The sequence below is a fragment of the Zootoca vivipara genome, chromosome 9 (assembly GCF_963506605.1).
Source record: "Zootoca vivipara chromosome 9, rZooViv1.1, whole genome shotgun sequence".
Classification (NCBI taxonomy): Eukaryota; Metazoa; Chordata; class Lepidosauria; order Squamata; family Lacertidae; genus Zootoca; species Zootoca vivipara.
Window position 1 is genome coordinate 23,639,007 of NC_083284.1, and position 15,679 is coordinate 23,654,685.

At 38.6% G+C, this 15,679-nt stretch overlaps 1 protein-coding gene across 6 annotated transcripts in view; it reads left to right on the forward strand.

Annotated features, from left to right (window-relative positions):
* Positions 1-12,980, forward strand: part of SGMS2 (sphingomyelin synthase 2) — a 33,661-nt gene extending 20,681 nt beyond the window's left edge. For all 6 annotated transcript variants that reach the window (XM_060278493.1, XM_035112885.2, XM_060278492.1 and 3 more), the window contains 4 exons: positions 3,518-3,635; positions 3,762-3,915; positions 7,310-7,476; positions 8,455-12,980. In XM_060278493.1, the coding sequence (XP_060134476.1) occupies positions 3,518-3,635; positions 3,762-3,915; positions 7,310-7,476; positions 8,455-8,658 (643 nt within the window). In that variant the 3' untranslated portion in view covers positions 8,659-12,980. The remainder of the gene's footprint in view (positions 1-3,517; positions 3,636-3,761; positions 3,916-7,309; positions 7,477-8,454) is intronic.
* The last annotated feature ends 2,699 nt before the right edge of the window (positions 12,981-15,679 follow it).

Here is a 15,679-nt window from a genome sequence, read left to right on the forward strand (position 1 = left end):
ATGTGGACTTGCAAAAGAAAGGACTGAGATACTAGAAAAAAGCTACATGCAAGTCTGCAATAATGCTGCTATAGAAATGGTAAGTGGTGTTGCCTAAAATTTTGGATTAGTTTTTCCTTCTTTATATAATTATGTTTAAAACAAGTGGACTTGTAACAAAGATGCAACAGATTTATATTTAAACTGAATGTGATTTAAGATGCAGTCCTATAGCAATTTATCTGGGATTCATTCCTGTTCAACTCAATGGGACATACTTCTGAGAGTGCACATGTAGAATTGAACAATTCACCCAAAGGAAACTAGTGAAGCAAATATTTAATATGTGCTACTATCTACTGTATATTCCAGTTCATCAGTGTCAAACCCTTCATGCAGGGAGTACTGTAGTTCTATGGTCACAACCACGTACAGGAAGCAGCTAGTAACATGATGAATTATGCAGCTTTCCAAAGTTCAGAAAACTTCAGAAAACTTAGGGAAACGCTGGGTGAAATCCCATGGACAGAAATACTAAAAGGGAAGGGAGTTCCTGATGGTTGGGAGTTTGTTAAAAGGGAGATATTAAAAGCACAACTTCAGGCAATACCAATGAGACGGAAACATGGAAGGTGCCTAAAGAAGCCAGGGTGGCTATCTAAAGAACTTTTAACTGAGTTAAGATTTAAAAAGGATATGTACAAAAAATGGGGAAACCACCAGAGAGAAATTCAAACAAATAGCCAGCACGTGTAGAGACAAAGTCAGAAAAGCTAAAGCACAGAATGAACTCAGGCTTGCTAGAGAGGTTAAAAGCAACAAAAAGGGTTTTTATGGGTATGTCTGTAGCAAAAGGAAGAACAAGGAATCAGTGGGGTCACTTAGAGGAGAAGATGGTGAAATGTGAACAGGGGACAGAGAAAGGGCAGAACTCCTCAATGCCTTCTTTGCCTCAGTCTTCTCCAAAAAAGAAAACAATGCCCAACCTGAAGAATATGGAGCAGATGATTCAGCAGGGGAAACACAGCCCTGAACAAATAAGGAGGTAGTACAAGAATACTTGGCTAGTTTAGATGTATTCAAGTCTCCAGGGCCAAATGAACTGCATCCAAGAGTATTAAAAGAACTGGCAGAGGTGATTTCTGAACCACTGGCAGTAATCATTGAGAATTCCTGGAGAACAGGCGAAGTTCCAGCAGACTGGAGGAGGGCAAATTTTCAAAAAGGGGAAAAGAGAAGACCCAAACAATTACCGCCCAGTCAGCCTGATGTCAATACCAGGAAAGATTCTAGAGCAGATCATTAAGCAAACGGTCTGTGAGCACCTAGAAAGGAATGCTGTGATCACTAAAAGTCAGCATGGGTTTCTGAAAAATAGGTCATGTCAGATTAATCTGATCTCATTTTTTGACAGAATTACAAGCCTGGTAGATGAAAGGAATGCTGTGGATATAGCCTATCTTGATTTCAGCAAGGCCTTTGACAAGGTGCCCCATGATATTCTTGTAAAGAAGCTGGTAAAATGCAGGCTAGACAGTGCTACCATTCAGTGGATTTGTAACTGGCTGACTGACCGAACCCAAAGGATGCTCATCTATGGCTCCTCTTCATCCTGGAGAGAAGTGACTAGTGGGGTGCCACAGAGTTCTGTCTTGGGCCCAGTCTTATTCAACATCTTTATCAATGACTGGGATGGTGGGCTTGAGGGCATCCTGAGCAAGTTTGCAGATGACACCAAATTGGGAGGGGTAGCTAATACCCCAGAGGACAGAACCACACTTTAAAATGACCTTAACAGATTAGACAACTGGGCCAAAGCAAACAAGATGAATTTTAACAGGGAGAAATGTAAAGTACTACACTTGGGCAAAAACAAATGAAAGGCACAAATACAGAATGGGTGACACCTGGCTTGAGAGCAGTACATGTGAAAAGGATCTAGGAGTCTTGGTAGACCACAAACATGACATGAGTCAACAGTGTGATGCAGCAGCTAAAAAAGCCAATGCAATTCTGGGCTGCATCAATAAGAGTATAGCATCTAGATCAAGGGAAGTAATAATACCACTGTATTCCGCTCTGGTCAGACCTCATCTGGAATACTGTGTCCAGTTCTGGGCACTACAGTTCAAGAAGGATACTGACAAGCTGGAACGTGCCCATAGGAGGGCAACCAAAATGGTCAAAGGCCTGGAAACAATACCTTATGAGGAAAGGCTTAGGGAGCTGGGTAGGTTTAGCCTGGAGAAGAGAAGGTTAAGGGGTGATATGATAGCCATGTTCAAATATATAAAAGGATGTCATATAGAGGAGGGTGAAAGGTTGTTTTCTGCTGCTCCAGAGAAGCGGACACCGAGCAATGGATTCAAGCTACAAGAAAGAAGATTCCACCTAAACATTAGGAAGAACTTCCTGACAGTAAGAGCTGTTCAACAGTGGAATTTGCTGCCAAGGAGTGTGGTGGAGTCTCCTTCTTTGGAGGTCTTTAAGCGGAGGCTTGACAGCCATCTGTCAGGAATGCTTTGATGGTGTTTCCTGCTTGGCAAGGGGTTGGACTGGATGGCCCTTGTGGTCTCTTCCAACTCTATGATTCTATGAAAGTTGGTTGTACTGGAAGTAAGCAATCAAGTCTTGCAGGAATGGTCACTGCTCTACATCAGCTGTTTTACTCAAAAATATGGATGTGCCACCTTCCTAGAATCTAACCTTAAAAGTTATATACAGTGGTACCTATACTTACGAATGTTTCTACTTACGAACGGAGCTCCGTCCGCCATCTTGGATGCGGTTTAGATAGGATGTTTTCTACTTACAAATTTTTAGATAGGGTTGCTTCGACTTATGATTTTTTTTCTCCCAATTCTTTCTCCCTATGGGATTCGACTTACAAATTTTTTCGACTTATGAATGTGCGTTCAGAACGCATTAAATTCGTAAGTAGAGGTACCACTGTACAACAATGATAACAGATCCCATAAGATACACTTGGGTGGTCAAATAATAGAGAATATGAATTGCTCTTTCTGAAGCATATTGGTGCCCATAAGATAGACATATTACAGTCAAACGTTGCAAACCTTAAAAAATCCAAAACTTTACTGTAAAATTTATGGTGTCATTTGCCCAGTCCTGTGGAACATTCTTCCAATAGAGATTCAGCAAGAAATTTCCATTTTAACCTTTGGACATCTGCTGAAAACTTTTCTATGCTGGCAGGCTTATATGGACAATTAAGAAAACATATTCTGCAATAGTTAGCTTGTTTGTGATTTTAAATCTTTGCTTGGTTTTTGTTGCGTATGTATATATAATTGTTGCAAACCACTTTGGTATTTTTATGACATTGCAGTATAAAAGTATTTTTATAAATGAATAAATAAGAATGTGGCTGTAACAGTTTTCCTATTTTACTCATTATCCTATGAGTACTGATTAAGAGTGGGAAAGATATCATGTTGAATTTTGCAGGCATAGTCTTTTTATGGAACTGTACTTGTAGCATAACTACATGAACAATCTCTTCAATATTATTTTTCAGATCAATAGTGGGACGAAGGTTCTTCTTTATAATAGGAACTTTATACCTTTACCGCTGCATTACCATGTATGTCACCACTCTCCCTGTGCCTGGAATGCATTTTCAGTGTGCTCCAAAGGTAAACCTAGTAAATGCAAATTATATTTTACAAATCAGTTGGCTTGGAGTTCTTTATCCAACCAAACACTTCCAGTCTCCTTCAGCTTGTGTTTCTTCTTATTTTGTTCTCCCTATGACAAACTAGCTAAATGGAAATTCTCAAGCCAAGGTTCAGCGGATCCTGCAACTAATTTCCGGCGGTGGACTGTCTATAACAGGCTCACACATCTTATGCGGAGATTTCCTGTTCAGTGGTCACACTGTAGTGCTAACACTCACTTACCTATTTATCAAGGAATGTAAGTTTCAATTTTTCAAATGTAGTTTTTTGGGGTTGGTTTTGTTTTGTTGTTTGTTTGTTTTTTCATAAATGCTTAGCAACACTACTCCACTGATTTTTATACTAGTTTCAGTATTCTGTATATGCACCAATCTAAGCAAATGCTTCTGATTTTGGATTGAAAATAGCGGAAAGTCTGGGCCAGTTCTGACGTTTTGGCCAGTGCATGAGATACTTTTAAAATTGTTGCATTTGGTGACTCTTACATGGTAGATCAGTCATGTGAAGCAGCTTACCAGGTTTTTCTGTGGGAATGTAATTATCCCCAGGAAAAGTTTGCAGTTAAGTGGATTGAATTAATGAGTGCCACCAGGAAACCACAGGCAAGGACTTCCACTGGCACAACTGGGGTTTCTCCTCTTCTCCTCCCAGGTGTCCCCTGAAGTTGACTTGGGTAAGGGAAGAGAACTCCTAGATCAGAATGTGGGTGGAGGAAAGAGCAAATTGTTAAACCATGCAAGCATCAATGCTTGCGCTAACAGAGCAATCTGCTTTGCACTACGTTGAATTATTGTCTGTTACTCAATTCACTTGATGAACTGCTCCACACCTCAAGCCTTTCTTATTTTCCTAAATGTTTCGTATGGTTTTAGGTGGTCTTAGTTTGGCAGTCATAATGTGCAAACTAGGCCTCTTGGTCTTTGGTTGTTGTTTTTTAAACACAGCTACTGTATCTAATTTGGATGGCTTGTTGCAAACTGTTCCTTCAGTTAGAAAAACGAAAAGATGTTTGTGTTCCCAGGCCTAATTCAATTACTATAAATTGGTGTAGGACAGAAATAATTGCTTATCTTTCTCTTTGGCATTGTCTTCCTTGTTGTTTCTTTTTGCCATGAGGTCTCATAAAATAAATAATCCCTTTATTTATTTATTTATTTATTTATTTATTTATTTATTTATTTGCATGTTTATGCCACGCTTCCTTCAGAGAACTTGGGGTTGCAGAGAAGGTCCCTTGCCCACTTTATCCTCATAACAACCTTATGGGGTTCAAGTAGACTGATAGAGAGTTCCTGGTCCAATGTCAACCAATGATGGGTCTTCCTAGTCATCGCCCAAAACTCTATTCACTTCACTATACCACCTTGTAATTCTAGAATACTTACTCATGAGTATTTTGGTTGTTAGAAAGCTGGTGCTACAAAGGACAAACATGTCAAAAACTGGGTTCCATATAAACTGGAAAACATGCCTTTCATTGGCATAAGCATGTTCCCATTAACATGAATATACCTATGTAGCTTCTATGAAGCCTGAATATGTGACAGTTTCTGGTAATGTAATATGCATATTACATTTTAATACATTGGTGGAGGTGGGAGAACATTATGTGGACATAATGTTCCATGAGTAGTTGGTAAATAGCCGTTTCATGCACTATTTTATGTGAGGATGTTGTCACAGATGTACTGTGGTCATGTTTAATCATCCCATTTAATGTTGCTGTTTAGTTTACCTATCTAGCATTTAGCATATGCCCTTTGCAGAAAAAGAAAAAGAAAGGAAGGAAGGAAGGAAATTATTATTACTGACATGGGGCTATTACAGCCATTCTTCTTCACTAGATTGTCCTGTGAACCCTGACTAGACAGAGCTTTTTCTCATTGGAATACTGCTGGCAGGGTTTTATATAAAAGTGGTGTGGACTGTACATCAGGATATTATCTACTAATTTCTTGTTCCTGTATGATTATGGGGGTGGGGTGGGGATGTTGTTTGAAGCAAGAGCAAATACTGCTCAATTATTCTGAAGCTGAGTGCAATATGCTCCACTGATCTTTCTGAACAGGCATTTTGCCAATCTGAAAGATGCTTCCTGTGTTCTCATCCCTACCCTGTTTATCAATATATTTAACTCCCTGGCCAGAGATGGCTGTACAAGCTTCCTTCCCTCCATTTTGACATTTATTTTTGGAATGAGCAATAAAATGCAGTAGTGCACTGGTTTGTTTGTATTTTTAGTTAATTACATAAATTGGATTAAATTTATTTGAAATAGGTACTGGTGCTGTTATTCTTCAAAAATGCAAAGGAAATGAATGATTCTCTGATCTAATTTCGCTATCTTCTTTCCTTCCTCAAATATAATTATGATTAGTGTTCTACCATGTAAAAAGTGGCCATGGACTGAAAAAGAAAGATAGTAATATGGTGGTGGGAACCATTTACCCCTTTGAATGAATGGATTAATTTTGTTTTTCACTAGTATGCTTTAATGGATGTCAGATTGTTGCAGCACAATTTAAAGGGATCTTAAAACATAAGTTTTATATGAAGGATTATGGTAGTGATGGTTCTGTAACACTCCTTCCATTACCTGCCAGTATGTTCCTTCCTCATTGTGTCAGATAGCAAAGACGAGTGATGAAAGGCTTGTAGCAAGTAGGAAGAATATGGGGAACAGGTAGCAACTCTGATCATTGTTGGGCTAGGTGCTACTCTTTGGGTGCCAGATTGGAGCTCATATTGCTAACCCATCTTTATAAGGCAATGTTGGTGGTGTGGATTATGCAATTGTCCATGAACATAGGAGACTGCCATTGGTCCATCTAGTCCAGTGCTATTTACCATAGCTGCCAAGTCTCCTGTATTCCCCAGGAAACCCCCGTTTTTCCGGCTGTCCCCAGCCGAAAAAACGGATTTTTTTTGTTTTCCCCTGGTTTATTCTGGCGTGGCGGCCATTTTGGAAGTGGGCGGAGCATGCTCAGAAGCGACTTTTGATGCTGCTTTGCCCAGTTCCAAAATGGCCGCAGCGCGACTTCTGGTGCGGTGGCCATTTTGGAACAGGGCAGAGCAGCATCAAAAGTAGCTTCTGAGCATGCTCCGTCCAGTTCCAAAATGGCGGTAGCGCTACTTCCGGTCTGCTACTTCCGGTCCAGTCCCTTATTTCTCAGGCCGGAACTTGGCAGCTATGTATTTACACCAAGGGCAGTAGCTCTCCAAAGTCTCAGGCAGAGGTTTTTTCTTTGCTGGAAAATTCTTTTAATTGAATAGCCCAAGGATTAAGCTTGAGGCCTTCTGCATGGCAGGTGTGTATTCTGCTATATCCCCTAGAAGCCTTAGTTAGATGTGTATTGTATGCAAACTTAACCAGCAGTAGTGTGCAAATTGAGCAAATCAGCTGATTAGCCAGCATTCATATATTTAACTTCTGTTAAATTTACACCATGGAATCAAACTATATGCCAACCTGTTCCTGTGAACTAAATATATTTTAGTTTATGTCTGTATGTGCATGTGCATATCCATGCATTTGCATTCACAAATTAGTTCAAATTCATATTCATCTGTTTTGCTACTGTAGGTACAATTCCCATATTAAACCTCTTTAACATGCTTTCCTTCTTGGGCAGATTCACCTCGTCACTTTTGGTGGTATCACTTGATCTGCTGGTGTATGAGTGCTGCTGGAATAATCTGCATCCTAGTAGGACATGAACATTATACTATAGATGTTGTCATTGCTTATTATATCACCACAAGGCTCTTCTGGTGGTATCATTCTATGGCTAATGAAAAGGTGAGTAACGGGAATACCAGCTTCTAAATTAATGTTAGGTACTGCTTTACAAAATGTATTATGTTAAAATGAATTGCTGGATTATGCTGGACTTTGAGGCATTTTTACTTTCCCCCTGGAAATCTCATCTAAGAAAATATTGGTATAATCCGGGGGGAAAGTTAGTCATGGTGAAGTTTATTTGAATTTAAAGGCACTAACATTACAGTCCCACACTGAGGAGTAAGATCTGCCTTTTCAATCAGCTGTACTTTCAAGTAAATATGTACAGGAATCCCACCATAAACATCTACGGTAACGGCACACATTTGTTGCAACTGTATTTTGCTAAATCATATCCAGTGCCTTAACTACACTATACAGCAGTATACACATGAAGCTATAAACAAAAGTCTATCACAAATCTGGTTCAGTTTAAATGAATGCCTTCCTAAATTACTCGAACTTCCTTTACTTAATTGTGAATCAGTTAACGGTAAGTGGAGAGGCATTTTCACTATGTGAATGGAATGCTGGTCAGAAATATTGTAGTTAGTCTGGTAAAAAATGCCATTTGCTGTAAGTACCACAAAGAATGACCAAAAGAAAATTTCTATATGAAGTTAAGCAGGCTTAAGCCTTCTTATTACCTTGATGGGAGTCTAGGAATCCCACATATATGTCTCTGAGCTCCTTGGAGTAATATGAGGAGTTAATAAATAATACTACCTTGCCTGGTTTTACTTTACTGCCCTCTGTTTCAAATGGGGTCAGTTATCACAAAATTCCAGCACGAAAACCAATATGGAGCTGAAGGACAGGGAGAAACTGATCGTCCTATCTGAATTATACCTACCGTATGTTTTATATGGTTTTTACTGCATGGAAGTGCTTTCTTTCTAAGGAAAAAATAAGAATTATTCTAGTGGTTTAAATATGGCTCTTTTTAAAGCAGTCTCATCAGGATCTTAATATATTTTCTCCCCCCTCTTAATGCAGAACTTGAAAATCTCGTCACAGACAAACTTTCTCTCTCGAGCATGGTGGTTTCCAATATTCAATTTCTTTGAAAAGAATATACAGGGCTCCGTGCCTTGCTGTTTCTCATGGCCAATATCTTGGCCCCCTAGCTGTTTCAAGTCTTCATGCAAGAAGTATTCCCGAGTTCAGAAAACGGGAGAGGACAATGAAAAATCCACCTGAAGGAAACGAAGACAAGAGAATGTATTGTTCTTTACCAAAACATTTATGCTATAACCAAAGCTCTTAAGATGACTAGATTGTTAACTGCAGAAGTGGACCAAACTTTGTGCAACTGATCTGAGAAAAGACAATTGTAGACACAAATGAAATAATTATTGCCCCTTGGTATATTTTTCTAGTCATATTGTACGGTTTCATCCCACTCTTCAGTGCTAGTAGACACTGGCACTCAGTGGCACTCTGGTGCCAACAGAACACTTCCTGAGGAGGAGGAGAGCTAGGACATTGGTTTCTTAATGAGATTCAGAGGTGCCAAAGAACACATCACACCATCTGTTGTTAAATATCACTCATCCCACAGAAGCACTGAAACAAAATATCTGCTTTAGATTCGTGGAGTTTGAAGAGCAAAACCATAGTAAAAGATAAAAGGCACAATACTGGTCTTTCTAGCTATATGCAGAGAGTAACAGAAGTTGGCAACCAGTGGTCTTACTATTCTCACTAGTGAAGGCAAGACTTGTTATACATAACTGGTGAAACCAGAAGTGAACCTTGATCTTTTGATACTCTCTTATGGGAATGAATATATTATAACCCTGTAATGCCACCACTGTTTCCATATACTCTAGCTACCCTCTATTGTTTTTTTTACATTTTTTAAAAAAAATAAGTGACAATTTTATATATATATATATATCCATAGATGACCATAAAACCTATTTTACCTGATGATACTGTAAGTTAGAAATAATGTCTACTAACATCGTCAGCATTCAACAACAGGAAAAAATAATTTATTACTAAAATACAAATATGTAAGGCAAGGGAATTATTTAAATTTCTGCTGGTCAGCTTGCATGAATGTGTGGTGCATGTGCATAACATATTTTGAGTATATGCACTTTGCAGCGAATGCTCAAAAAATGGAGGATCTATAATTGAAAGAGAATGTTGATACTCCTTCAGGCAATGACTGAAAATACCACTGAGTTTGGACAACCCCATTGTTGGCACTCAGAGGTATAAATTTATAATTTTAAAAAGTCATAAGATTCCTGCAGGATTGTTAACATTGTTTTTGTGATTGTACATGACTGCATCTGTATAGCAAATAATACATAAACTTGAGTGAACCATTTAAATGCTGTGGGAGGCAAAACTTCCACTGATCCTCCAGTCACTCACTGGCTTTGATCTTCTGTAAGGAGGCTCCAAAAGGATTTTTTGAAGGCTTAAAAAGAAATGGTGTGATTTTTGCAAAAACTATGAAGCATTGGGCCTGAGAGCTGGATATGATACATCTACAGATGAACATCACATTGTTTTTTCCTTGGTGTGAATTTTAGTTGTTGTGCCAAGGGTATTCACTGCTATAGGTGTGTTTGTTTCACTATTACCTAACACTATATTTATTTATTAAATGGTCATGTGGCCAGTCTGCTACTTTATTGTTTACAGATTTTTTTTGGTTGAACAAAGTGTTTCTGTGTAATATAAAACTGTATATGTGAAAACACCCAAACATTTATTAAGTTAATGTTTAAGAAAGCTAACATGGCCCACTTTTTTGTTCTGTTTTGTATAGGAATCAAACAGTGTCATTACCATTATAATATCTAGTAGTTAAATGTATTTTTCATTGTTGCCAATTGCTTTTCTATTAAAAAAAATATCAGTAAAAGGAACAACTAGAGAAATAACTATTGAATTTGCTTAAGTCTAATCAGTTACTATAACTTTTTTTTAAAAAATAATGCTTTAAAGAGTGACATTAAAAAAAGTAATGAGAGAATTTGACTGGAAAATTTATTCTAATTTAAAATTCATTGTGTAGGTCTGGGTGTTTCTTCCATTCACAGGCTAGGCCGCTAAGCTAATTCTGGTTTTCAGACTATCACTTTGGCAACAGCAAATCTTAGTACAATAAATAATGCATCGTGGTAACAGAAGATAGCGAAATATGATAATTCAGCCAGATACCTTACTTTTACCGGTAATTTTTCCTTCCTAGAAATATTTAACTTACCTGTATATTCCGGCGTATAAGACGACCCCCAACTTTCCCAGTTAAAATATAATGTTTGGGATATACTCGCCGTATAAAAAATACGACCCGGCGTATAAGACGAACACTGACTTTTGAGAAGATTTTCCTGGGTTAAAAAGTAGTCTTATACACAGGAATATACAGTACTTGCTCTCAGGCCAGTTACAGGTACATACATAACTTTTTTTGTGTTAATAACTAACAATGTTAATAACTAACCAGTAAATGATTAGATGCAGTGGCTAATAAAATGACAAAATCAGATTTAAAACTTAAGGCTGAAACAAACTTAACTTATTTTCATTTTCATTGGAGACGGCAGTCATGGTCCTGATAAATACAAAGGAAAGTATGAGGGACTCCTTCTGATACATCAGTCACCCTAAGTCCTATTTCAGGGCACCTTTAAACATGGCAAAATGTATAAAGGAGAGAGCATTTCTGTATGAATATAGCATTCAAGCTATGTAGATCAACAAAATGTGTGCATATGTTTGCACATTAACAATCTACACCTATCCTGCATGCAACTTTGCTACAAAAAAGGGGTTCTCATGATGCATTTTATCACATTTGAAGCACCCCTCAAGTTGGACTGAAACTTAGATGTTTCAAAAGCAAGTGGCAAAGTTGGTGGGAAACTTCTGTGTGGACAAAAGTCCTCGTGGCCTTTCAATATGCTGCATGTCTATTAGGGGTTCAGTCAGAAATTGAAAGCTACACTAGCAAAAATAGTCTCTTTAACATCAAATTGCTAACCTTTTAAATTTCTAAGGTAGACCACCTAGGTTTGGGGGCACCATCTGTGACTGAAACATGTAGTACATTTTATCTTGCTGGTTCCTAGATGACAAGTGTAGATCAGAGAAAGTTGGGCTGTTTATCTCCCATTCAAAATTGGTGAAACTTGAGCTGCAATTTTGTGCTTTTTTTAAAAAAAATATTATTCAGAGGGACTTTGGCATGCTTCTCTAAATTGCTTTCAACACTAAAGCACAAGCATCTGGTATTCAAATAGTATATTTTAATTAACTGACCAGTACATTTATAAAGAGATAGAATTGAACTTAATCAGCTATACGGCTATTTCCATAATTCACAGTGAAATTTGAGCTGCTTGGTTTCTGATTATTCTTGTTTTGGATGAGAAATATTAAAGTGGAGAATAAATGAATCCATCTCCTTAGATAGCAAGTGTAATTTGATAAGCTTGTAGATAGCTGTTAGCAAAGGAATGCCTAGTAAACGACAGTAGTACACTACTTGAGAACAGCTTCAGGATTAATCACCTGACAAATAGGGGGAAATAGGGAGAATATTAAAAATGATGCAATTTTTGTTGACCATGTTTATTCTGGTTCTTAGGGAGGTTTTTGCTCTTGTTCATTTCAGTATATTGTTTAAAAGGCCTGCACAACTTATGACAGATATGTCTGCTGGATACCAAAGGGCTTAAATAATCCTTATGGTTTTGCTGTCTACAAAACCAAACCAGGGGAGCTGTTGAGTCCCTGGCCGACCATCATATTTGGCTGGGAGGCTGCATTTGGCAAGATGGTCACAGGCTATGAAGGCCTGGCCCTCTGCTATTAACTTTCTAGCCAAATATTTCCAATAAACTTTATTGCTTGAAAAACCAACTGAAAACAATCATAAGGGGAAAAAATATACAGGAAAAGAAGGAGCTTAAATATAAGCTTCATTATCTCTTTAAAACGATAAAAAATACTAGTCTGTACTCTGAAGTCTCCTTCAGCTATCAAAGCAAAGGCATCCCAAAAGCATAGTTCAAAAGCTTGAAATATGATATACATAAAGTCAAATTAGTAACTGACACAGCAAAGTAGATAATGTACATCCCAAACTAAAGAAACAAAAACAAATGAGAAACAAACAAAAATCTTAGAATACATTCAAAATCATTATTGTGGTCACAGCCGATCCTCCTTTTATTTCCTTCCAGTTTTATGGATTTTTATTGAATTAAATATTCTTTAAACAAGCCACAGCAGTAAAGTTGAAATTTATTGGGCATGTTTCCCCCCCTGGGGTGGGGTGTGTTTTTCTCTTGTGATGTCAATGAAGTGCCTCTGATAACATTTCTAAAATAGCAAGTTCTGTTTTAGGTGCTTATTTAACCATTTTGGCCATAGTTGTGTCTTGTAAAGAACAAAAGGGTGGGGGAAGAGTGCTTTAGTATGATGACTGGCAACAAAAGTCTTTGATATGTTACTAAACCTAGATATATAATCCAGTGTACATAGCCTCTGTGAGTAGTTCAATGTTTCAATGAGCATTATTGTGGCTGAATCTTTAAAGGTTTATTAATTCAAGTAAAAAAGGCATTGTATGCCCACATGTTTGCATTAAATATAATTTTAATTTCCTTTTTGTCTACAACACTGTTGTAGTGTATGCTGCTTATGTCTTTCTGGTTTGGTCCAAGAGGCAGAAGTGAATATATTATTAATGTAAATATGCAGTATTTTGTGGGTTTAAACCCAGCAGTTGTAAGTATAAGAAACTGGCATCTGGGTGAGATTTTCACACCCTTTACCTATGATCTGTCAAAACAGATCCTATGGGTTGGAGGCTGTTAGTTGCATTGAAGTCATTGAAGTCAGTTGGACTCTAATCATCATGACTATCAGCACAGTCTTAGCCATGTCTACTCTGACGTAAATTCTACTGAATTCCATAGGGCTTACTTCCAAGTAAGTGAGGTTAGGACTGTAGTGTAGCCATACTCAAGTTGTTTATTCCAATGGCACCTGAGTTCAATTAACTTGGGCTAAAATCTTATATTCATACTTTCCTGAGAGTAATGCCCACTGAACTCAATGGGGCTTACTTCTGAGTGGACATTTATAGAATTACACTGTTAGTCTGGATTTCTTTATTAAAAAAGAAATCCTCTGAACTTTTTGAGTGCTGATACATTTTGATATAAACACCCTGAGCTGAATAAATATTTCAATGCTTGGATTTTCATCATACTACAGAAGCAAATGTTGAACTCCCTGCAAAATCAGGATGGTGAGAGTTGCACTTGTAATCCAGCAGCAACTGGAGATCACAATGTTGGCTACCTCTGCTCTAAGATATCCTGCTTTTCCCTGGATAAAAGTTGACTGGGATTCGCTTTCTTTATGCTAAAGCAGGCATAGGCAACCTTGGCTCTCCAGATGTTTTGGAACTACAACTCCCATGATCCCTAGATAACAAGGCCAGTGGTCAGGGATCATGGGAGTTGTAGTTCCAAAACATCTGGAGAGCCAAGGTTGCCTATGCCTGCGCTAAAGCAAGCAAAAAGAGCAGCTAAAATTTACTCTGGTAAATGTTGCTTGAGAAAAGTTAGTATACCTTTCCCAGTACTAGTTGCACTATCTGTATACTACCGCATAGAGGCGTACCTAGGGTTTGGCAAATTTGGCCCCCACCAAAGGCACAGGCCCGCCCCCCCTTCTGCAAAAATCACCCCAGGCTTATATGTTGCACCCATTGCTCCCCATGTCCTTGCTCATCAGGCACTTCTCTTTTTCCTCGGGAGAGAGACAGCTGATGGAAAGGGTGCTCAAACCCTTCAGCCTCTTCCTCTCCACCTGTTGTTCCTGCTGACACCTTCCCTTCCCTTCATTACAGCAGCCCAGCAAGCTGCAAAGGAGCTACAGCATCTTGTTTACGTTGGCTACACACACTGTTTACTGGTATTGAGAATGAACAAGACCTCTCCGATACGTTGGGGTGGGCAGGCACATGAGTGTTGGGAAAGGCTTGGAAATACCCTTTATCTTATTCCCCCCCCCCTTTTCCTCCACACTGTGTACTGTAATGTGAACATTAAAGTGATGGAGAGATCAGACCTCCCCCTGCTGTCCTTTTTGGAAACAGCCTCTGCCATGAATGAACATAAGGGCAAATTTGCACGATAAGCACTAGGGTATTGCTTGCTTATAATATTTGTGTGTGCATTTGGATCTAGAAGACAACATACATGTTTACACCAATGCGAATACATAAAAAGGGCATTGCTGCATACAATCAGCTACAAAAACAGAGTCCTGTTTATACTGAAAATGATACCTGAACTGAATGAAGGAAGGAATGGTGAAGTTGACATACATTTTGAAGGAAAATGTAACCAATCCACTTTAAACTCTTTAATTGCAGTAGTTTCTCAGCCAGCAATTTTTAAAGGAAACCCATGGAGTGTTTTTATTCCTTTGTTGTAAATAGAGCCTAACACTGCAAGCCTTTACATGTCTACTCAAAAGTAAGCACCAGTGAATTCAATAGAGCTTACTCCCAGGAACTGGATAAATATTTTGCAGTCTTACACTCTGCCTGAGCATTCTCACAGTTTCATTTCATTCATTCATTTATAGCCCACCTTTTCCTCTAACAGACTGGAGGCTGCTTAATCCATCTAGTCTAGCATCCTGTTCTAACATCCTCTCAGCATTAAATCCACATACACACCTGATATACTTTATTACCTTCTGCAGGTACTTTATTACTTCCTCCAGTGCTTTCTTTCTGGGGGGACGCAGGGGGATGCATACGTCTAAACATGTGAATCTAAGTTTGGTCTCATTGAGGGGTCAGTATTTCAATATGAGAAGGTAAAAGAGTACCCCTAAACATTTTTTTAGAAAGAAAAACCACTGCTTGCAGGTATCGCTAGAATAGCTTGGGAAGCTTGAGGGTTTTTTTTTTTAAAAAAAAAAAAAGCATTAGCCCACAATACCAGGGTTGGTAACTGCTGTATTTAGTAAAGATAAAGGGGCCCCTGACCATCAGGTCCAGTCGTGTCCGGCTCTGGGTTGCGGCGCTCATCTCCCTCTATAGGCCGAGGGAGCCGGCGTTTGTCCGTAGACAGCTTCCGGGTCATGTGGCCAGCATGACAAAGCTGCTTCTGGCGAACCAGAGCAGCACACAGAAACGCTGTTTACCTTCCCGCCGGAGCGGTCC